At 31.4% G+C, this 21401-nt stretch overlaps 7 protein-coding genes across 7 annotated transcripts; 3 read left to right on the plus strand and 4 right to left on the minus strand.

The window, feature by feature from the left end:
* Positions 1-482: 482 nt before the first annotated feature.
* EIN_059690 (sphingomyelinase C precursor, putative) lies at positions 483-1451 on the plus strand (the record flags this gene model as incomplete). The annotated part of the gene is made up of 1 exon (XM_004260197.1): positions 483-1451. The coding sequence occupies one exon, from the start codon at positions 483-485 to the stop codon at positions 1449-1451; it is 969 nt and encodes a 322-aa protein (XP_004260245.1).
* A 508-nt stretch (positions 1452-1959) lies between these two features.
* EIN_059700 (60S ribosomal protein L16, putative) lies at positions 1960-2577 on the plus strand (the record flags this gene model as incomplete). The annotated part of the gene is made up of 1 exon (XM_004260198.1): positions 1960-2577. One exon carries the CDS (start codon positions 1960-1962, stop codon positions 2575-2577), a length of 618 nt encoding a protein of 205 aa, XP_004260246.1.
* A 157-nt stretch (positions 2578-2734) lies between these two features.
* EIN_059710 (Flap endonuclease, putative) lies at positions 2735-3859 on the plus strand (the record flags this gene model as incomplete). The annotated part of the gene is made up of 1 exon (XM_004260199.1): positions 2735-3859. One exon carries the CDS (start codon positions 2735-2737, stop codon positions 3857-3859), a length of 1125 nt encoding a protein of 374 aa, XP_004260247.1.
* An 883-nt stretch (positions 3860-4742) lies between these two features.
* On the minus strand, positions 4743-5309 carry EIN_059720 (hypothetical protein; the record flags this gene model as incomplete). The annotated part of the gene is made up of 1 exon (XM_004260200.1): positions 4743-5309. The coding sequence occupies one exon, from the start codon at positions 5307-5309 to the stop codon at positions 4743-4745; it is 567 nt and encodes a 188-aa protein (XP_004260248.1).
* A 3075-nt stretch (positions 5310-8384) lies between these two features.
* Positions 8385-10490, minus strand: EIN_059730 (leukocyte receptor cluster member, putative; the record flags this gene model as incomplete). The annotated part of the gene is made up of 4 exons (XM_004260201.1): positions 8385-8796; positions 8899-9541; positions 9660-10074; positions 10134-10490. 4 exons carry the CDS (start codon positions 10488-10490, stop codon positions 8385-8387), a joined length of 1827 nt encoding a protein of 608 aa, XP_004260249.1.
* A 179-nt stretch (positions 10491-10669) lies between these two features.
* Positions 10670-11671, minus strand: EIN_059740 (hypothetical protein; the record flags this gene model as incomplete). Its single annotated transcript, XM_004260202.1, has 1 exon — positions 10670-11671. The coding sequence occupies one exon, from the start codon at positions 11669-11671 to the stop codon at positions 10670-10672; it is 1002 nt and encodes a 333-aa protein (XP_004260250.1).
* A 128-nt stretch (positions 11672-11799) lies between these two features.
* Positions 11800-15564, minus strand: EIN_059750 (Rho/RAC guanine nucleotide exchange factor, putative; the record flags this gene model as incomplete). The annotated part of the gene is made up of 1 exon (XM_004260203.1): positions 11800-15564. The coding sequence occupies one exon, from the start codon at positions 15562-15564 to the stop codon at positions 11800-11802; it is 3765 nt and encodes a 1254-aa protein (XP_004260251.1).
* Between the last annotated feature and the right edge of the window lie 5837 nt (positions 15565-21401).

The raw sequence follows: 21401 nt of genomic DNA on the forward strand, positions 1-21401 counted from the left end.
ATTAACTGTTAAATAGTATAATTTTTAATAAGATAAATAAAAATAAATATTTGTATTATTATTTAAATACAAAAAACCAAATTGTTTTTTAGTTTAATTTTTATTTGAAATGAACTATACAATTCAATTATTACAATAACAGTTTGTAAACAAAATAACACAAATAAAGTAACAAATTTGTTTTAAAATAATAACAACGCATATCAATAATAATTTGACCATTATTTCATTGTTTTTTCAATTAATTATAAATATAGTTAAAATTGTTTTATAATAAACAATATAGAAATAATTATTACACGTATATACCATTTTAAATAGAAATAAAAATTAAATATATAATGAAAAATGAAAAATGGAAACAAAAATCCATTGTTTTAAGATTATTACTATATATATTATTATATGAACCTATTTAAAAACCAAACTTCATAAAACAACTTTTATCATAAAAAGATTTATTTTTCAACTACGAAAAAGTAATGGCAGAAAAAAGTGAGAGTGAAGTGGTAGACGTAGAGAACAAACCATTACGAGTATTGACTTATAATATGTACCTTCGTCCAATGTTGATATCTGCAAATGGTCACGACCATAAAAACAGTCGCCTCAAAGAATTTTGTCGTGACCAATTAGCCACGTTTGATGTGATTTGTTTCCAAGAGGTCTTTAAAGAGCTTAATTGGCGGCGGGAGAAGTTATTAAAGAAAGCAAAGAAAGCTGGATTCAAGTGGCGAGTACAAACAGAGAAACCACTGTTCCCCATCTTCATATGTGATGCTGGTCTTATAATAATCAGCAAGTACCCAATAGTATACAACAAATTCAAATTGTATAAGCGGAGTATCTACGCGGATGCTGTCGCATCAAAGGGAGCACTCTACGCCAAAATCGAGGTCCGGCCAAACCAATTTTTACACATATTTAATACACACACCCAAGCAGACTACACACTTGACTACAATGAAGCAAAGCCATCAAGAGACATGAGACTCTCCCAGATAAAACAGTACGCAGAGTTTGTAAAGAAAATGATTAAAGACGACCAATACCCCGTTTTGTTGTGTGGCGACTTTAATGTGAACGGAAGAGCAGGAACTGATGGAACAACAGAGAGTACGGAATATGCAGATTTATTGAAGAATTTAATATTTCCGGATGAGGAACTCATCGACTTGTTACTAAGGGATAACAATGGAGTTCAACCAGTTACTTTCGGAGACTCATTCATCGACCCGTCCGGAGTAGAAACCCCTTGTGACTCGGAAATAACATATCAAGTGAGTTGTATGGATAAATCGAGGCTCGACTACATTTTCCACTTAAAAAGGAAGCAAGAAAATCCACAGATGAAGTGCTCAAATTGTCGAGTTGATAAATTCCAAGTCAAAGGAAAGAAATTTCCATTCATGAGTGATCACTATGGTGTGACCTGTGATGTTTTCATTTAAAGTGATAACATGTTTCATGTTTGTTTTGTTGCTTTGTGAATTGATTATTTCCTTATTTGAACAATGGGTTTTTTATATAACAAATAAATGGTAACTTTTACTATTAACATTTAATTTAAAAATATATTATATATTATAATTAATTCAATAATTATTGGAAATTATAATAAATATAATTAAATTACAAGTAATAATTCCAAATCTTCCATTTATTATAATTATTAATTTAATTATATTATAATAAAAATAAATTTAAATTATACAATTTTCAATTAAAAATATAGTAAAATACAATACGAAAAACCACTGAAGTAATAATAATAGTTATATATTAGAATCCAATAGAATTCAAATACAACCCCGAAATAATAGAGTTAATAACTTAGAAAACAAGATGAATAAATCTGAAGTAAACAACCCTAGTAAATACATATAGATTAATAGTAAAAGAATTTATAACTGAATTGAGGGTTAAAAGACAACTCGAAAACGCTTGAAGGTGGCAAAGATGGAAGGGCGCAAGAGAGTCATCGTTGTCGATTGTAAAGGCCACGTCTTGGGTCGTGTAGCCTCCACAGTAGCAAAGCAATTGTTATTGGGCCGCCGCATAGTCTTAGTTCGTTGCGAGCAGCTTGAAGTCTGCGGCACTCTTCGTATGAGATTAGTCAAATGGGAAATGTACAGAAGAAAGAGAGTTAACACCAACCCATTGAGAGGACCATATCATCAACGCTCACCGTCTAAGATGGTCTACAAGGCGATCAGAGGAATGCTCCCAAAACACAACTTCAGAGGAAAGTCTGCTCTTTCCCACGTGAAATGTTTCGAAGGATGCCCCGCTCCATATGACAAGATGAAGAAGTCCTCAATCCCTGAAGCTGCTGTTATCTACAACTACAACCCTACTAGAAAGAGAACCCTCCTCGGCACTCTCGGAACCGCCATCGGATGGAAATACGCCGACGTCGTCAAGAGAGACGAAGAAATCAGAAAGGCTAAAGGCAAAAAGTACTACGAAGCCAAAGTTAAGAAAGCCACAACTTTCAAGGAAGCTAGAGATAAAGTGTTGGCCGACAAGAAGTACGAAGAAAAGGTCAAAATCCTCAAGCAATTCGGTTACGCCTAAATCCTTTGATTTTTTGTGCTTATGTTTTCTTCTTTTCTTTATTGTTTATTTTATAATAAAAGTACTATTAATAAAACTAGTAATCGGAGAAAGAGAAAATTGGGTGCGAGATGTTCTTTGATGTCCAACTTAACACTAGAACTGAAAAAAACAAAGGATGGGTATTAAGGGGCTATCAAAACTATTACAGAGGTACGCCCCGAACTCTATGAAGGACGGTAAGATCGATCAGTACTTTGGAAGAGTCGTGGCTATTGATGCGAGTATATTGGTATATCAGTTCATATCCGCAGTGAGAGACCAAGAGGGTTCAACACTTGTTAATGAGTATGGGGAGACCACCAGTCACATTATCGGTACGTTTTATAGAACGATTAAACTGATGACAAGCGGAGTTAAACCGATCTACGTCTTCGATGGGAAGCCACCCGAGATGAAAACTGAGGAGCTCAAAAAGAGACAGACCAACGCTAAAGAAGCGATTGAAAAGCTTGAAAAGGCGAAAGAGTCTGGAGACAAAGAAGAGATTAAAAAGCAAATGAAGAGAACTGCAAGAATGACAAAGGAACAGTCGGACGATGTTAAGAAGTTGGTTGAACTGATGGGTATTCCAGCGATTGAGGCAAACTGCGAAGCCGAAGGGACATGCGCCGAACTGGTAAAGAGTGGGAAATGCTTTGCGACAGCAACTGAAGATATGGACGCTTTGACGTTGGGTTCTGATATTGTACTGCGTAAGTTCAGTGCGAGCGACAACAAAAAAGAGCCGATCAGGGAGTACTCGTTGAAGTCCATTTTGGAAGAAACTGGATTTACTATGGACATGTTTATCGATTTGTGCATTTTACTTGGGTGTGATTATTGCGAGACAATCAAGGGCATTGGTCCCGTGACTGCGTTTGAAATGATCAAGGAGTACAAGACTATCGAGAATCTTTTGAAGCATTTGGATAAGGGGAAATACATAGTCCCCGACGGATGGAAGTACAAAGAAGCGAGAAATTTGTTTTTGCACCCCGATGTGACAAAGGCAGACAACATCACATTGGAGTGGAAAAAGCCAAATGAGGAAGAACTGCTCAAATACCTTGTGACAGAGAAGCATTTCAATGAAGAGCGAGTGAAGAGTGGGATTCAGAAGATGAAAGAGATCAAAAGCAAGGGCACACAAGGGCGGCTGGACTCTTTTTTCAAGGTCAAAAAAGCGCCTCTCGAGAAGAGTTCTGCTTCTAAAGGGGTGAAGCGACCTGGACCAAAAGCAAAAGGAGGTAAGAAGAAGTAAATTTTTATTGTTCAATTTGGTGAATTTAGTATAAACTAGCAAATGACTGTGTAATTCGATAGCGCTATTGGTATTAGAGTCGGTGGATTAATAATAAGTCCGACTCAATAAGATTAAGTATATTTTATTATTAACAATCATTTATTATTAGTTACTATTTTTGTTTCTATTAAAATTGGTATAATTATCGAGCTGTAATTGATCTCAGTTGGTTTTACACATGTAAACCTTCACATTAAAGATTGATTCAATTCACATGTAAATATAATCAGTGACAAGCCCATTTAAAAATTATTACGTTTTTTGTGTTTATTCGACAATGTTTTTAAATCAAATTCGTTGTTAGATGTCAACAGTTTCGTAATTCTACATTTGATCATTGGATTGAGTGTACAATTGACCAAATAATTTGTTTAATTGTTTTCAATTATGCTTTCTGATATGTTTGCTAATCATTTTTTAATTCCAAACACAAACATTAAGAAATTGCAATTGAACGCGTAAAGTATTGACACAACCACAACAACAAAACACTGTTTTTGTTTTCATAACGTCAATTTTATTGAAGTGATATTATTAAAAATTTTAACCAGAAGTTTGGTTTTATTTTCCATAGTTAGGTTTGACAAGTATTTTTATTTTTAGTTTTTAATTATCGTTTTCAAATTATACAAAATGTTTTTCAATTTATAGCAATAAATATTATATTTTACTATAATTTGTAAACCACTAGATTATTATTTAATTACTCAATTATTATTATTATTATTATTAAGTTTGAAAATAAAAATAAATGACAAATAGTTTAATGGCTAAGAATAAGTCCATGAAATGATGAATTTGTTGAATTTTGATTACATTGTTGAAATTAGATGTAATTGTATTACATTCCACAGTAATAAATACTTTGTATGTTCTTGTCTTTCTCTTCGATTTTAAGACTTCCATAGGTGAGAGATAACGAAGAAACATACTCACATATTTTCTTTCCAAACTCTTCAATGTCTGCTTCGTCAAACAGAAGTCGTCCTTCACAGTATATTTTCTTTACTACTTCACCTTTAAGGATTCCACGTTTCCCACCGTTTTGTTCACACTCGACGAAGTACCCCATCTCTCTGACAGTGTCGACCAAAAAATTCATCCGCTCAATGATCGAGTAGTTCTGTCTTCTTCTGTGAAGTGTCTTCTCTGAAACTCCATTAGTTTTCTCCGAAGAAAGTCGATAATGGCAGCGTTGTTTGATGACTTCCTCGACATCGACGGACTCACTTTTGTTACTTAAGTTGTTGATAGCAACCAATTGCTCATAAACGACAGCTTTCTTGTTTGGGAGATGCAAAGTGAGGGAGTACTTTGTGTTGATTATAGAGAGTAATACCATCTGTTGATAGACAAGACTGTTTCTAACTTCTACAAAATGGGTTGGCTTCAAAAGGAGGGTAGTCATGAGAGTTGACAAACAACGACTGTTTTTATAGTGGGGTTGTCGTTCTACGCAATTTTTTGTTTATATTGGCCTCATCCTATTCTTGGTACTCTTTTAAACTTTTCTTCGAAAATTGTTTGAACAACAGAATGTGTTTCATGTGAGCCAAAACATTTGAATAAAATCGGGAATTCCAACAAAATGGCGTTTTGGAAGAAGCATATTATTTGGAGAAGTATCACTTTTCATTTTGTAATGATTGCTACCCTCCTTTTTTGTGGTGTTTTTTTTTCTTCTTTGGCATTTGTCGCGTGTTATTGCCAAATTCTATACTTAAACGTCGGTTAATTGTCATTTTGACAAAAAGTGCCCTTATTGTGTTTAGTAATTTTAGCTCCGAAAAAGAATAACAATATTTTATATTACGGCGTTTTCCCTCCTTTTTGGTAGTTTTAGTACAGAAAAACTATTTTCGGTGAATATTTTTGAAAGCTTCATGTTTATAAATTCCGTCCGACTCCCCGCATCTCTCCACCCATTTTTTTCAGTTCAAACATACTATTAATTAATGGAAATTTAAACTATTAATTGTTGTTCTTGTTGACGAATGTTATTTTCATTTTCAAATAAAAAATAACAAATATAGCTGAATTCTATTATGGGTTTTCGTTTTTAATAGTTGAAGAAATAATTACATGAACCATAAATATAGCTTTGATTAACTCGTTTTTTTTTGATTAAAAATGATAAAGAAAAAAACTGGTTGTACGAAAATAGATTGTCGGATAACAACGTTTTTCGGAGAACAAAATTTTACCGTTGTTTTTTTATTACCAGATCTCCCGAAGTTTGCGGTGTTTATAATCAAACTTTTTTAAATTAAAAAAGACTCTCGCATTTCTGCCAAAAAAGTTTGAAAAACGATAAAAAAATTGTTATTTCAAAAAAAGCCCAGTGATAAATGATAATATATATTAATTATAAGTATAGTATATTTTCACACATTTTTTCCAAACTTTGTTCCAAAAAAAATGTATATTTCCATTATTTTATCAAACAAGTGTATAATCCACGTTTTTTTATTAATATTTCGGGTTTTTATTTTTTATTTTTTATTACATTTATTTATATAACTTAATTTACCCAAAAGTGGTTTTTAAACTCCCCTCATATTTTGAAGTAATTGTTGTAATCCAAAGAATAAGCTGTTAAGTTTATGTGAGTATGATTAAACATTTTTTTGTTTTTCTTTCATAGTATTGTCTAACAAACAGGGAGTAATATGTTTGTTATTAAGAAAAACGACAATAATAGTAAAAACAAATTGGATGTTTTATTCAATAATAAAAAGAATTCAATCACAAAGGAAATATGTTTAAAAGATGTAAAATTTATTTGAGTTGAAACAATGGTGATTGCTGTCCGAGTTAAATTCCTAAATAAATGACAACGAAGTTATTCATTGTGAATGTTTGTTCAAAGAACATAACGGAAATGTTATTTTTCAAAATTAAGCCAAAAAACTTCAAATAAGTATAACAAATAGTTTTTTTTGGTTTTTAAATTGTTTCATCAGAATTATCAATACGTTAATTATCAAAACGTTTATTGAATATTTATTCCAATAAATTAAACAACAATGTTTGTTTTCTTGTTATTTTTTTTAATTTGATTGTAAACAATTATTTTGACAACTGATTATTAATTCGTTTATTTCACGTAAATGATATTATTACAAATGCTTAGATTACAACAGAAAAGAAAGTTTACAGATATCAAAAGACAAAAGTGACATGTGTAATTTGTTTGAATATTTAATATTTTAAAATGCAATTGATTCAATTGTAATTGATTGTTGAATAATAATATAATTATGAATCAAGTGATCAAATCAGAATGTGTTAAATATAATAAAATACGATATAGCAATGATGATTAAACAACTTATTAACGAATATTTTTTACATGCTCAAATTAATTTAAAATTAGTTTTAAAATTGATTTTTTAAATGGTTAGATGTTAATTTACTTATTGGTTGATAAAAATAAAGTGTACTAATTGTTATAAATCAAAATATGAAGTATTGTCACACATTTTAATTTTTACTATATTATAAGAACAATTCACCAAATAATATAAAAAAAGATCTAATAAAATAATTTGATTTTAATAGCATTTTTACAACTTTGTTTTATTTATATTTAGATCTTAAAAAGTTTTAATAAATAATAAATTTGTTAACTTTGACATATACCAGAGAATAAAAACAAATTATAATTAGTGAATTATTATGTTGTTTATTCAATTACACTTGAAACATTTTATTTAATTTGAATAAATTTTATTCAAAATTTATCAAGGTTTCAATCTTATTTTGATAAACAACAAACAATGATTTTGAACGTTTAAAGTTACATCTCAAAAAGTTCAAGTTTTTGCATTAAAATGAATGCAATTGAGTTATAAGACGTACAATTTTTAATTAAGTTTAACATTGTATTGTAACGCTAATGATCATCATAAGCATTACAAACAGAAACAAAAAAATATTTAATTTTCGTTGTGTTAAATTTATTTTTTTTTGTAAATTATTCAACTTTCATTTCAATTGCTATTTTTTAATGTGCTTTTGTAAAAACTAATTAATATATTTAAAACCTCAAACTTTTATATAATAAAAAACACTTAATATTCAGTCATTTTATGTTTATTATAAACATAAACATTTTTTTTATAAATTACACTCACATAAATGTTTCTAATCGCAATTATATGAATAATAATATGTTATTGTCTTTATTGTTATATATAAAACAACATTATTATATAAATGTTATTCTTTTTTTCTTACCATTTTTACATTTTTTTCAATTTAAAAAAGGTCTAAAAGTGTCTTTTTTGAAAACCTCTTGCATTTTTTCTTTTCAACAAAAACATATATGTGCCTATCTTTAATAATTAATTCAATTATAATAAAATTCAAATACATTATAATAAAAAGGCAATCAACAAAAAATGATACAAAACATCCCAAAACACGAGTAGAAATTTGTTTGTAAAGACATGAGTAGAAAAGGGAGAAAAAAATCACAGCGTTAATTATTGCTGGTTGAAGACTTCTTTTTAAGTGTGGTAGCGAGAATAATAATCACGATAATGATGGCTATGACTATGATAGCGACAACAACGCCGAGGATGATCCACAATTTAACGTTTTTCCACCACATTTCTGTTTTGAGCTGGTTAGACTTTTGACGGAACTGGTTAGCGTTCTCGTTCATTTGTTCTGTTTGCGTTTGGAGCTCTTCGGCTGTTGCAATGTTCTTCGTCATGTCGTTAATATTGTTTTGCATGACTGTCTGTGTTTCGTTGAGGTCGTCGTTGATCTGTTTAAAGCGTGGGTCGGTTCTGGTGATTAAATCCTTTGTCTGTATTGATGTGTTACGGCTAATAATAATGATAAACAGAGTAAAAGAGTCAAAAAGATGACAAACGTATTGGACATAACTGTTTTTTAAGTTCTTTTTTAGTGGTTTTTGTGTTGAATAACTTTAAGGAATTAACAAAGAGATAGCAATGAATAATTGAATGATTAATATGTGCTCTTACTTAATATCTTGCTTGAATGAACTTACCTCACGACGTATTAACTCACGCATTTGTTGTGGAGTATACTCAGGACACACCTTCTCAAATGTACTCAAATTCTCTTGGATCAATTTGGCAATGGCGTGGATGTTGCACAACACAGAAGGCCCACAATCAATCGAATTGTTTTGGTACGGACATTCCGCTCGAATACAGTGATATGATTGGCCATAGTATTTCCCTATTTTTTGAGACAATCTATAAGCCTGGCTATGCTCGATTTTATAAGAACTCGCAACGCTGTCGTAGTAAAACGCGACTTTCATTACTACATTCACATACAACAAAGACCAGTGTGTTCCATTATTCACTGAGTTATTATCAGTCAAGTCGTTAATAGGAAGTATCAAATGTTCATATTTCTTGGCATCTAAGTCGTCAAGCACTTGACAGTCATCTGAAAATGCCAATAAAATAAATACGTTTGGGTCTAAGAATAACACATTGTGTAAGGAAGAAAACTCTTCCTTAAAGTGCTCGATTTGAAACGATATTAAATTATCATTGAACCACTTTCCATTTAATAAGTCGACATCACACTTATATAAAGTCACCCCCCCTATCGCAGCAACACTCATTACAAATTCAGTTGTAACTGATAAAACTTTTTTTAAAAGTCGAACTCACAAAAAACAATCAATTCAAGAGCGCAAGAGTTCTTTCGCAATCAAGAGCTATGCCGTCCGTCATCGCAAAGTTGTGCTTAACACAAAACGACAAACACTTTTTGGACGAATGGAAAAACAAAATCACCGACAATTTGTCCATTGTAATAGTCCTTCTCATCGCAAAGCAAACCATCTTGACTGCTTGCAGCCGAGCCTTTTCGACAAAGTGTTGGACGACTTTATAATACTTCGCTGGGACAGTTTGAGAGAGGTACAGAAACCCAAGAAAATCGCCATTGACATACGCGCTTTTCATTTTGAGTGCATGTTGCACCTCTTCATTTGTAATCAGTTCTTGACTTAATTTGGATATTATTGATGAGGACGGGATGATGTTTTTCGAGTCGATTTCTGCAAGAAGTAAGGAGACGGTGTAATACACCATGTCTGTCTTGCCAATACCAAATTCGGACCTTTTGCCCAAGTTGTTTAATACTGAAACGCACTGAATGAATTCGGAAATGTCGCCCTGATCATAAGTTTCTTTGTCCAAAATAAATCAAACTAGGGTTACTGTCATAGACAAACATATTTCTTCGCATAGACTGCGTGTGTCTTATACACTAGTATTGAAAATTGGTCTTCGATTTGTTGGATAACCATGTCCTGTCGAATCGACTTGAGTTGGTCGCACAAGTAACTGTAGTCTTCGTTCTTCTTGAATTTGTCAAACACGTATTTGAGTGAGCTTTTCAACACCGACTCTGGTCTGACCAACTCTGGCAGTGGTTCTCCCTTCAGTCGAAAATATCTTTTTTCAAGTGTTTGCATGGTTCCCACAAATTTCTCTTGGAGTCGTCTTGGTTTTTTTTCTTCATTTTCTTTCTCTTCGCGCGTCTTCTTGATCTTTTCAATTTTAATTTCTTTTCCTTTGACCCTTTCCATTGTACTTATCAATATACCAATTCAAGTCCTTTACTATTATTTAAGTACTTTATTTTGAAACAAGTAGGTTTTGTTCATTTCATTGACTCTTGTCTCTATGTATATATGAATTGAATATAATTATTAAATATAATAAAATACTATCTATTTGTTGTAAATTATAACTCTAAACATAGATATCAATCAAGACACTGTTCGAGGTCGGGAACCATCACTACGTGCTGCGATATACTTCCAAGTCGATACACCTCTTTTTTGGCTTGTGAGACCACACATGCTTCTTCCAAAAAGTGGGGTTTTGCTCCTTTGGTGAGTCGATATGTGACTCCTCCTATTTTCATTGTTGCGATCCCGCTCTTTCGATATTGAATTGTGCCGATGTATCCGCACATTCCGTTGAGTGGGTTCTGCACGATGTCCTTTGGCTCTTCATGAATTTTGTCCTCTGCTTTTTCTTCCTCTTTTGGAACGCTTTTTTTATCGTCTTTGTTCTGTTGGTCGATCTTTTGATTGATCTTTTCATCAATTTTCTCTTCCTCCATCTGAGTTGACTTCAAAGGAAGAACCGACGGAATTTGCATCATAACATATTCATCGTACAAAAGGCCACTCTCTGTATGTAATGGGAAGTTCAGTATCTTTGGGTTCTCTTCCAACGTTTCGAGTGGCGTGTAGTAAGTTTTTTTAATAGCTGTGGTATCTTCTTTCTTTGCTTCCTCGACGACCTTATCTTCAGGATTTTTGAGTGGGAGTGAAATAGGGTGGTTAGGGTTACATGGGTCGAAGTCGAGTTCGGGGTTCAACTGGAGTGTTTTCTTTTCTTTCTTCCCGACTTTATCCAGCACCAAATTCTGTGTTGCTGTTGACGAGCTTTTTCCAGAGAACCCGAGTCCACCTTCCCCGTGAGTAGCTGGTCGTGGCTTGAATACTCTTTGTGTTTGTGGAATGACTGTTTTCTTTATTTGTTGTTCTCTTTTGACTCTCAGATGAGTCTTTTCATCTTTTTTTGTCTGAGATTCCTCTGGTTTCGTCGCGTTTGTGTTTGGAGCGAATTGAAGTTTCGTAGTTGGTTGTTGAACACCTCTAATAGACGCAAGACGATTAGTATTTTGTGATTGTGACTGTGATTGGGATTGTGTAAGTAATTGACTTAAAGGGATATTGTGGGTACCTTTACTCATATTAAGTTATATGCATTTTAAAGTTTGTCTCACTTTTGAGTCTTTGAAATTTATATCGAATTTATTAAGTTTTACTCCAATGGAAGAATACAACGAGGTACAACAAATTGAATTTAAATACGTTGGCTTTACTTCTTCTTTTTCTCTTTCTTATCAAGTTTCTTTCTTTTACTTTTCCCAGGCGATTTAACATCTTTGGCTTCCTTTTCTTTCGTCTCTTTTTCTTTGGCTTCTTTCATTTCTTCCTCTTTGACCACTCGGTCTATTTTTTCACACAAATCGCTTTGTTCGCTTTTGTCGTCTTTCCCAGGCTTCTCTTCACTCTTCATTTCACCCTCTTCTTTTTTGTTCACTAAAGTGTCCGCTGACATACGTCGGAGTTTGTCTTTTCTCGACGCGCTATGCTGTGGACCAGTCGGTTGTCCATATTTTTTCGTCACAAATGTCATTCGATCATTAAGAAGATTCGGAGATGCTCCAGACCCACGGATAGACCCAGTCCGTTCCAAATTGTTAAAGACGTTTCCCTTTTCTATCAACATCTTCATACACTTCGGCTCTTTATCCCCAATCACACTCAACATAGAAGTGCCAAGTGCGTTTGGATCTCTCCCAAAGAGCTTGTGATCCTTCATACATTTGACACACAAGAAACACCCAAAGTCCAAATCTACACATTTAATAACAGCACTCCCACAATCACAACAATTCTGGTTATACACACTTCCCTGTAGCCCATGCACTATATCAGCAGAATGAATGCCTATGAACCCATCTCTCTCAAAGATGTTGAGTGGGGAGTTCGGCCAATTCTTTAAGCACGCTTGTCTTAAAAAGAAGACCCACAACAGTGTCATCGAGAGATTGTTCACTTCGATTTTCGTCTCGACCCTCTCCGGTTTATATTGTACAATTGTGAAGCCATTCTCTCCATTAAATCCAACTGAACAAAACTTCATGAAATAGAGTTCTTGGACGTTCTCATTCTTAAACGCGTCTTCAACAGAGGTAAAGAGACCGAGAATAGAGTCTTTTAACACTAAATACCCTCCACGAGTCGGCCCATGCATCGTCACCAACTTCATCTTGTTATACACATTCTTGATGGTGTCCTTTTGGGTACTCAAATCTTCATCTAAATTCGTTTTGCGTTTCATCATGACCATTCGGTCTTCAATGCTGCTCACTTGTTGATCCAATGCAGTCACCCACTCGATTTTTTCGTCTTCATTCAGACAATACATCTGGACACATCCATAGTCGGAGGTTGAAATAACAAATGCAGGACAGTCGTCTATTTTAGGGGAATCTAACACACAATACGTCTCGACACCAATTACAGCGTCGACCACCAAATGCTTTCTCGACTCTAAAACAGTTTCCAGAGTCTCTGGAACGAGCTTTCCTCTATGCAGTGTGCCCGTCGCGTTGATCTTTGTGATGATCAAAAAGTCGTTAAATAGGAAGCAATTGACACTTCTCCGTTTAGTCCTCGACTCCATATCGACAACACTCAATACTCCAAATTTGATGAAACGGGTAGATGGTTTCGCCGCAGCTGGAGTAACTGGGGGTTGGTATTTCATCTTTGCAAGAATCTGTGGGATGGTGTTCATGTTTTCCACAGTTCTTTTAAATTCGTTGACAGACATCCCAACTGCAGTGAGTGTTTGTAATGACTCGGAAAGTGTTTTATATTCACTATGTCCCGGGTGGATTGTCTTCAGTAACTCTTTTAAGAGAAGTTGGTACCTTGGAATACGTTGGACTGGGAGAATGACATATGAATTGAACGATTCCAAGTGATTCGCAAGTCGCACTTGCATCATCGCCGCCTCAAATTTCTTATCGCGCTTACGTGCCTTTTCCTCGCATTCATTAATTTCATCTGTTCTATTAATATAGTTCGAATACATCTTTAAAAAGTAAGACAGCTTTGTAAATACAGTTCCAATACCTTCTCCATAGATGTTCGCCTTTTGAATGTCTTCCATCGTCGCAAGAAGACGTTTATTAAACGTAAGAATAACACCAATATCGTCACTACACGTTTTCATGACTTTATCATTTTGTAAGAGACTCAAAGCAAGTGGAAGATACAAAGTTTGGAAGTCGTTCAGTCGTTTCACATACACCTTTTCTGTTTCAATAATTTCAGTGAAGACGTGTTTCCTTTGGACTAAAGTCTTGTGGATCTTCTGTCTGAACACCACAGAACAACACAATCTTTGAATGGTCGCAACATCTTCCGGATCATACATTTTCTCCGCCCAATTCGGCGTCTTTGCTCGAGGAACATCTTCTTCCTTTGGACTCTCATCCTTAGGTGTTTCTTTGACTTCTTCGCTTGGTGAAGGACTGATTTGAATTGTAAAAGTTGGAGTTGATTGATTTTGCAACGTTTTCCGGACTTTAGAGAGTGGCGTTCGATGAATTGGACGTTCTTCCATTTCTTTATTTAATTGTTCTTCTTGTTTTATTGGGGCAGATTCTACAGAAGATGGTTCTTTGACTTTTATATCAGCTTCACATTCCTTTGGTGAGTCTGGAAGTGTTGGAGTTTCCGTTTCGGATTTTTGTTCTTTCACTTCGTCCATTTGTTGCGTGTCTTCTAAGACTATTTTGACGTCAATTTGTATCGGTCTTGGCACTTCAATTTGAACTACTTTTTTCGGAGACTTTATAATCACCACTTCCTCCATCTTTTCTTCAACCTTCTCGTTTTTATCACCTTTTGTTTTACAAACGTGGTCACGTTCATCTTTATGTTCACTGTCTTTGTTAAAATCACATTGTGGTGACTCCTCGATTTTTGGCAGATTCTCTAAGATCGATTGCTGTTTTTTAAGTTCGGGGGCTATGAAATTTTTTATAGTTAATTCTTCCACATTCTCTTCCTTCTTTTCTTCAACTTTTGGTACCTCCACCTCTTCGACTTTGGGGACTATTTCAATCACTTCTTCAACTTCTTTATCATCTTGTTTATTCGCCAAAATTGGTGGTTGTATCTCATCAACTGATTTTTGCTCCTCGACTTGTGGTATCTCTTTTTCAACAGGCGCAATTTCTTCTTCCACAATACTACTGACTTCGACTTGTTCATCCTTTTGTTCCTCATTTTTTTCTTCGATTTTTTGTTCGTCGAGTTTTTCTTCGTTCATTTCAAGGTGATTTGGCTCTTCATTTTTTTCTTCTTGAATTTGCTCTATTTTTAATTCCTGTTTTTCCTCTTCTTTTTTTTCTAAAATTTCAGTCTTAATTTCTGTTGAAGGGTTAGCAGTCTCTTGCTCGTCTTTTGTTTCTTCACTTTTTGGTTCGACTTTGTCAACTGTTTGTTCAACGACTTGTTGTTCTGTAATAGATGGGTGAGTTGTTTCCAACACCTCTTCATTTTCCTTTTTCAGCTCAGTCCCCGCTATAATTTTTTCTGAAATTGCCGAGATTTCGTTGTTAATGTCTATTTGTTTCATTCTTGTCTCCATCTTCATCTGATGCTCCCGATTAAACTTTTGATCGAAGAACGACCCAACACTGACTTTCCCATTCTTTTTCTTCTTTTCAACACGGGTGTCCGTCTTCTTTGCAATAAAAAAGACTAATGAGAGGAAGTGGGATATGCTTCCCTTCGACAACTCACTTACATCAAATGTTACATCGCGTCCAAAAGATTTCTCGATAAGGCCCAAAAGTATTGTAATGTTTTGTTGAATCTGAAATAGAGTCTTTGCCTTCGGAAAATAACGCGGCGCCTTTTTCTTTAAGAGTTGTTCTAAAACTCGAATGAGCCGCGACCCGTCAAACAAGGACTCGATTTTGTCTATTGGCGGCTCTTTCGGTGTAAGTGTGTTAACCCAAAAGATACAGTCCTCAACCTCTTCTTGGTCGTAACTCATAATAATTAAGAGTTCGTGCTCCTTTTTTCTTTCTATGTTTTTCAAAAGAAAAAAAGCGAATGAAACTATAGGCTTGTATGATTCTTTCGCAAAGAAACGGGGTTATTTGTTATGTATTAAAAAAGATTTTATTTTCAGCTTAGTAAACAGTGTGTTTGCTTTGGCATTTTTTTCCATAAAAAATTGATTTTTATAGTAATTGTTTATATAATTTTAATATTGAAATTAGTAAATGATCAAATAATTTTAAATGAGCGGTTGTTAAGGAAAAAAGGAAGTGAAAATAATTTAAATCTATTAAAATATATGAAAAAGAACAATATTAATAGATAATATTATTATTTAAATTAATAATAGAATTTTTTGTTTTAAAAAATTGAAAAATTTGTAATTAAAACATAGTAACTTGAAATAAAGAAAACAAGGCTGAAATTAAGGGAAATCGATACAAATCTCCTTCTTTAATGTTCGTTGAAGTGGCTTTATTATATATTTATAGTAAATTAAACAAAAACAGTAAAAAATGGCATTCCTTTTTAATAATTAATTTTAGAGTAAAGTCTGTCCATAAACCTTATTTATTATTTTGGTCAATTATTAATGAATAATGTTCCTAACTTACGGGAAAAGATAACCACAAAAAATATTATAAATATAACTATTCCAAAACCAAATAACCAATAACACAACCAATAACATAAATAAGGGTTAGACCAATCATTTTCAAACATCTAAAAGTGAATAAATACAGTTGATTTGGTAATAATTATGAACAAAATAATGGGAAAATGTTGCAAACAAATTTAGAGGACAGTTTAGAAGTCTTTACAAAAATCAATGAGTTGATAAACTGATTGTCTAAAACTCCACGGTTCTCTTTCCTTGACGCTCACGACGCATCTTGTTTTTTTTTGATTTTCGTTGTTTTATATTGTCAGCAATAGTTGTTCGATTCATTGTTGTATTCGATCTTTTAATGCATGAAAATCAACAATATTTTTATGTCGCGTATTAAATAAATCATTTCATTTGTTGATGTAAATAAGCATCGTTTTTTTGTTTTTTGTGTAAATTGTTGACAATCAAATTTATTACAGTCAACATCCGATAAGAGGGCAATTCGATATAAGGATTTATTCGACAAGAGACCATAAAATAAGAGGGAGGTCTTTTATTGAATATTGAAAAAAAATCAAAAAACAACAACTTTTATTTTTTGCTATTATTTAATTATTTCCAATCCAAAACCTTAAAATGGTAATAAAAAAACCAAATTGTCATTAAACTAAAAAATTAAAATAATTTATTAATATTATTTTAAAAGCAAATGAGTTTTTCATCTAAAACCGAAATAATGTTAATTAATGTGTCGTTGGAGCGTGTTGAATTATGATAAAACAACGCATGTTTATTTTGAAAACCAAGAGTTGTCAATATTGCTCTTAATATGTTCGTTTTAATGCTGTTTATGTTGTCTGTCAATATTTTGATTCTATAACGGACGTTTTGTGTTTTAATAAACACTAGTAAAATAAAGCATTTGTTTTTCATATTATAAATTATAAAAAATTTTATAAAAAATGGCAAAAATAATTTTTGGGTGAAAATATAATTTGGAATTTTGTTGAGACAAAAAACAAAATGAGGTATTTTTTGTTACTTATTCAAGTTTTTATTATTTGACCTCATATCGAATAAACTGGAACATAAACTGGACCATTATCGAATATATATTGTATATATTTTGATAATAAAATAATCAGGTATATTTTCATGTACGCGATTTGCCGACTCATCTCGAGCCGGCCTATCGTTGGATGTTATTATTCTACATGATTAATACATTTAATGTTTGACAAAAAAAGAAACAACTAGATTTTTTTATTCTGACAATGTTTTACTGACCAAAGGAAAAAGTCGCGTCACTGTTTTTTAATATTAATGTTTAAAGAGAGTTTTTGAATAATTTCTATCTCTCTTTTGTTGGAGACGCCTTCGAAAATGTGTGTTGTTAATTGAGTATCGTTTTGTCATTGTTTTAATATTAATGCAAAATACATACATTATTTTATTCTTACCATAAAAGAAGAATTATTATTTGTCATATTTTTCATAAATTTGCATAAACAAATTCTTTACAAGATATGGGCTTGAATTTATACTAATTACTCCATTTAATCATAAACATAATTGTAACGATTAATAGGCATATGATTACATTATTGCCATATTTTAATTTATGTTTTAGATTATCAAATTCTTGCTTAAATATCATTTGATTTTTCTATTTTTTATTTTTGAATTTTTTTATCAAAAATGACACGATTAACTATTTATATTATGTTGAAACACAAGAACTTTGCATTTTTATATGCAATGTTTTGACTTCTTTTAAGGTAAAATATCACATTCAATGCACACAACTTGTTTTATTTTTGTTTTTTAACAGAATGCAACAATACATAATTTGAATTGTGTAATGTATTCTACCAATTAAAAACAATCAATACAACGCCAATGTGTCTCTTTTTTATTGGTATTTAGTCGTTTAATTGTTATTTATTTTAATTAAAAATACAGATAGGCCACTGGACCTTGGTCCGGTAACTAGACCTTAGTCCGAAACTATTTTGATTTTTTAAAAAAGAATTTGTATAATCTAAATAACGTGATAAATCGACTCTCCTTAAAAGGTGGTTTTATTCATTTTTAATTTGTATTTAATAATATCAACATCACACAAATTTATTACAAATAAAATAATGAAATACTTTTGGATTTGAGAGAAGTAAAAACCATATTTTCTATAATCAAACCAGTTAAAAGATTCATGTTTTTACTTTTTTAAATAATTTCCACCCTTTTCAATTTTACACTTGTTTTTTTGTTTTTTTATTATTTTCTTTAATTTTGGATAATATAAATATTATATAATTTTTTAATATTTTCATTTTCTTTGAATTTTTTTCTCAAAATCCATTTTCAATAAATCTTAATTCGTGTTCAATGGGTTTGATTTGGTGACAATTATTTCGTGTTTTTTGGTTCAGTTACAAAATGTTTTTATATTGGCCCAGTTCGACATTTTTGTCAACACGATCATTCAATTGGTATTCATTATTATCATGATTAACATTAATATGATATTAAATATCATTAACTTTGACACCTTTTATACAATTATCAATGTTTATTTTTGTGGTTTGAATATGCTCTTGTTTTGGATTACGTTTTATAACTTTCACATTATCATCCATTATTTCTTGTGGTCGGGTTGGGTTTAAAAATGGTTCCAGAAAATATTCTTTAATGTTAAGTAATATAATTAATATATCACATAATTGTTTCGATTTTTGAATATTCGATTGGTATTTTGTTTGTTATTTGCACGTTTTTTAATTTGATATATGAGATTTTTTTCTGAATCGATAAAACTGAAACATGCGACTTTGTTAAACAAATCGAAATTTTTTTATTAAAATTATTTAAACATATATTTGAAAAAGTTGAATAATCAAATTGATCTTCATTAAACCAATGAGCAATTAATTTTTTCTCTAATTATAATTGAATTGCATTTTATACAGTAAAATACATTTTTGTTGTATTGTAATCAAGTTAAAAGATGGGTTGACATATTAATGTTGCACCAAACAATTTTGCATGTTTGTCAATTCTAGAATTCATGTTCAAGTAACACATTTTGATATAAAACAGTTTTATATAAGAGTTTGATATATTATATCATTGTTTTATTATATTTTTATAAAATTTATATACTTTGAATAAATATTTTTTGAATTAATTGAGAGATTGAAACAAGATAGAATATTTTCGAATTTTGATATGTGGCTTATATATATCAATATGATATATTAATGATTTTATTATTATCAGCACCGATATATGATAATTCTTCTTCCATTTGTTTTAACATTTTTACTACATTTTAATAATTTACAACTTGAAAATGCAAATAAACGTATTGTTTCAATGGTTAGAATTGTTATTTGTTTTATATTTATTTCGTTTTCAAAACAAATAAAATAATAATAAAATTTTTGATATTAGTGTGAATAAAACCTGTAATACCAAGGCAAAGATATGGGTTATAAAAGATGAATCCTTGGCGCTATGTAGACTCTTTATATGTTATAAGAGTAACATAATTGATTTTTTCTTAAATTATATAAATGTGATCAAAAAATTAACAAATAAATGATCAATCGTGTAGTAACATAATAATAATTATTTTTTATTGTATTTCAAAATGTTAATAAAGTTTGTTGTAAAACGTTGTCCCGGTCGCCGATGTTGTCCTTTTTATCAATTTATACACAATTTTTTTAAAGCCCCAAGAATTAGGTAAAAATAAAAATGAGAAAAATTTGGAAAAAAACTGAAACGAAGATTTTTTTATATTTCGAACATGATCCCAATATTTTCCAATTCTCATTGATCAAAAAGCCCAGGACAACATTGGCGACGGGACAACTTTTTCCGACTAACTCTATATTATATTTAAAAATATTATAACAAGAAAATACAAACAAACAATGTTATTAATCAATAATATCCAAGCGACTCTTTCTTTCTTTTTCTTTCATACTTATTTTTTTCATAGTTTTTTTTCACATTTTTCTATTTTATTTCACATTTATAATAAAATATTATTATAAAAAGAAGCGCTTGTACCTCTATATTTTGTTGTTTGGACTGTTATAATGTGTTGAATAAGCCTCATTGATTTATTTTATTAATTAATTAGTCTTATCTTCAGTCTAATTTTATTTGAACAACAAAGAGGGACTTTTTTATAACAATAAAAAAGTCACAATGACCATGGATATATCCACTTGGTATTTTTTAATTGCATTGCTTGCCAACTCGGTTCGATCCGGCCTTTCTGAATTACATTTACCATTTTTGTAATTTTTTTGAAACACAATTAAACCCCTTTTTAAAAAATAGGGTTCAAATTGTATTTATTAATATAGTAATAATATAGTTTCAAAACAATAATAATAAATAAATTATAAAAAAAATCGAAATCAATGATTAAGTTTTGTGTATAAAAATGGAACCATTTAACAATCAAGCAATTAAATTCAAATATTAACCAAATTTACACCAACTATGTGGTACAATTCCAGACCATGTTTCAATTTTAAAGTATACTGTTGACGATTGCAATACTTATGTTAAATAATTTTCATCACAACTTTGTGTTTCTTTGTTCATCACCATAAACAGTTTTGGTAATATTAAGATATTCTAATATTTTTTCTGGTTTGAAAAAGTATTCAATACAAGTACAAGTTTGAAGAACAATTTCACATACAACACTAAGATCTTTAAGAAGACGAGGTACCAGTCTGGTTGATATAAAAACAAAAATCATTTTTGGTTGAGGTAACTTTTTCATGTGATTAACTATGGAAATAATCTGTATCGATGCGGCTAAAAGAGAATAAAATGCATCTTTTATAAAACACATTTCAATTTGACAGACACGATTCTGGTTCCCAAAGACAGCCACATTAAGCATTTGGAGTAGATGAAATGAGTGACTAATCATTAAGACAATATTACACTATTTTCAGACAATAAAATAATACAACTAGAAGTAATATGAGAACCATGTCTGTCAAGTATAATTACTATGACACCCAAAAAAACTAAACTTTTTTCTTTGTTCATTGATGTTTGGAATAAACACTGTTTTAACCAGTTTTCAATAAGTCTATTGTTAATAAACCTATTTTCAGCATGACGAATAAACTCCTTGTTTTGTGTTTTACAATTTTCCAACAATTCTCTTTCCTCCAACTCAGTTC

The sequence above is a fragment of the Entamoeba invadens genome (assembly GCF_000330505.1).
Source record: "Entamoeba invadens IP1 unplaced genomic scaffold scaff_1105074726711, whole genome shotgun sequence".
NCBI lineage: Eukaryota > Evosea > Mastigamoebida > Endamoebidae > Entamoeba > Entamoeba invadens.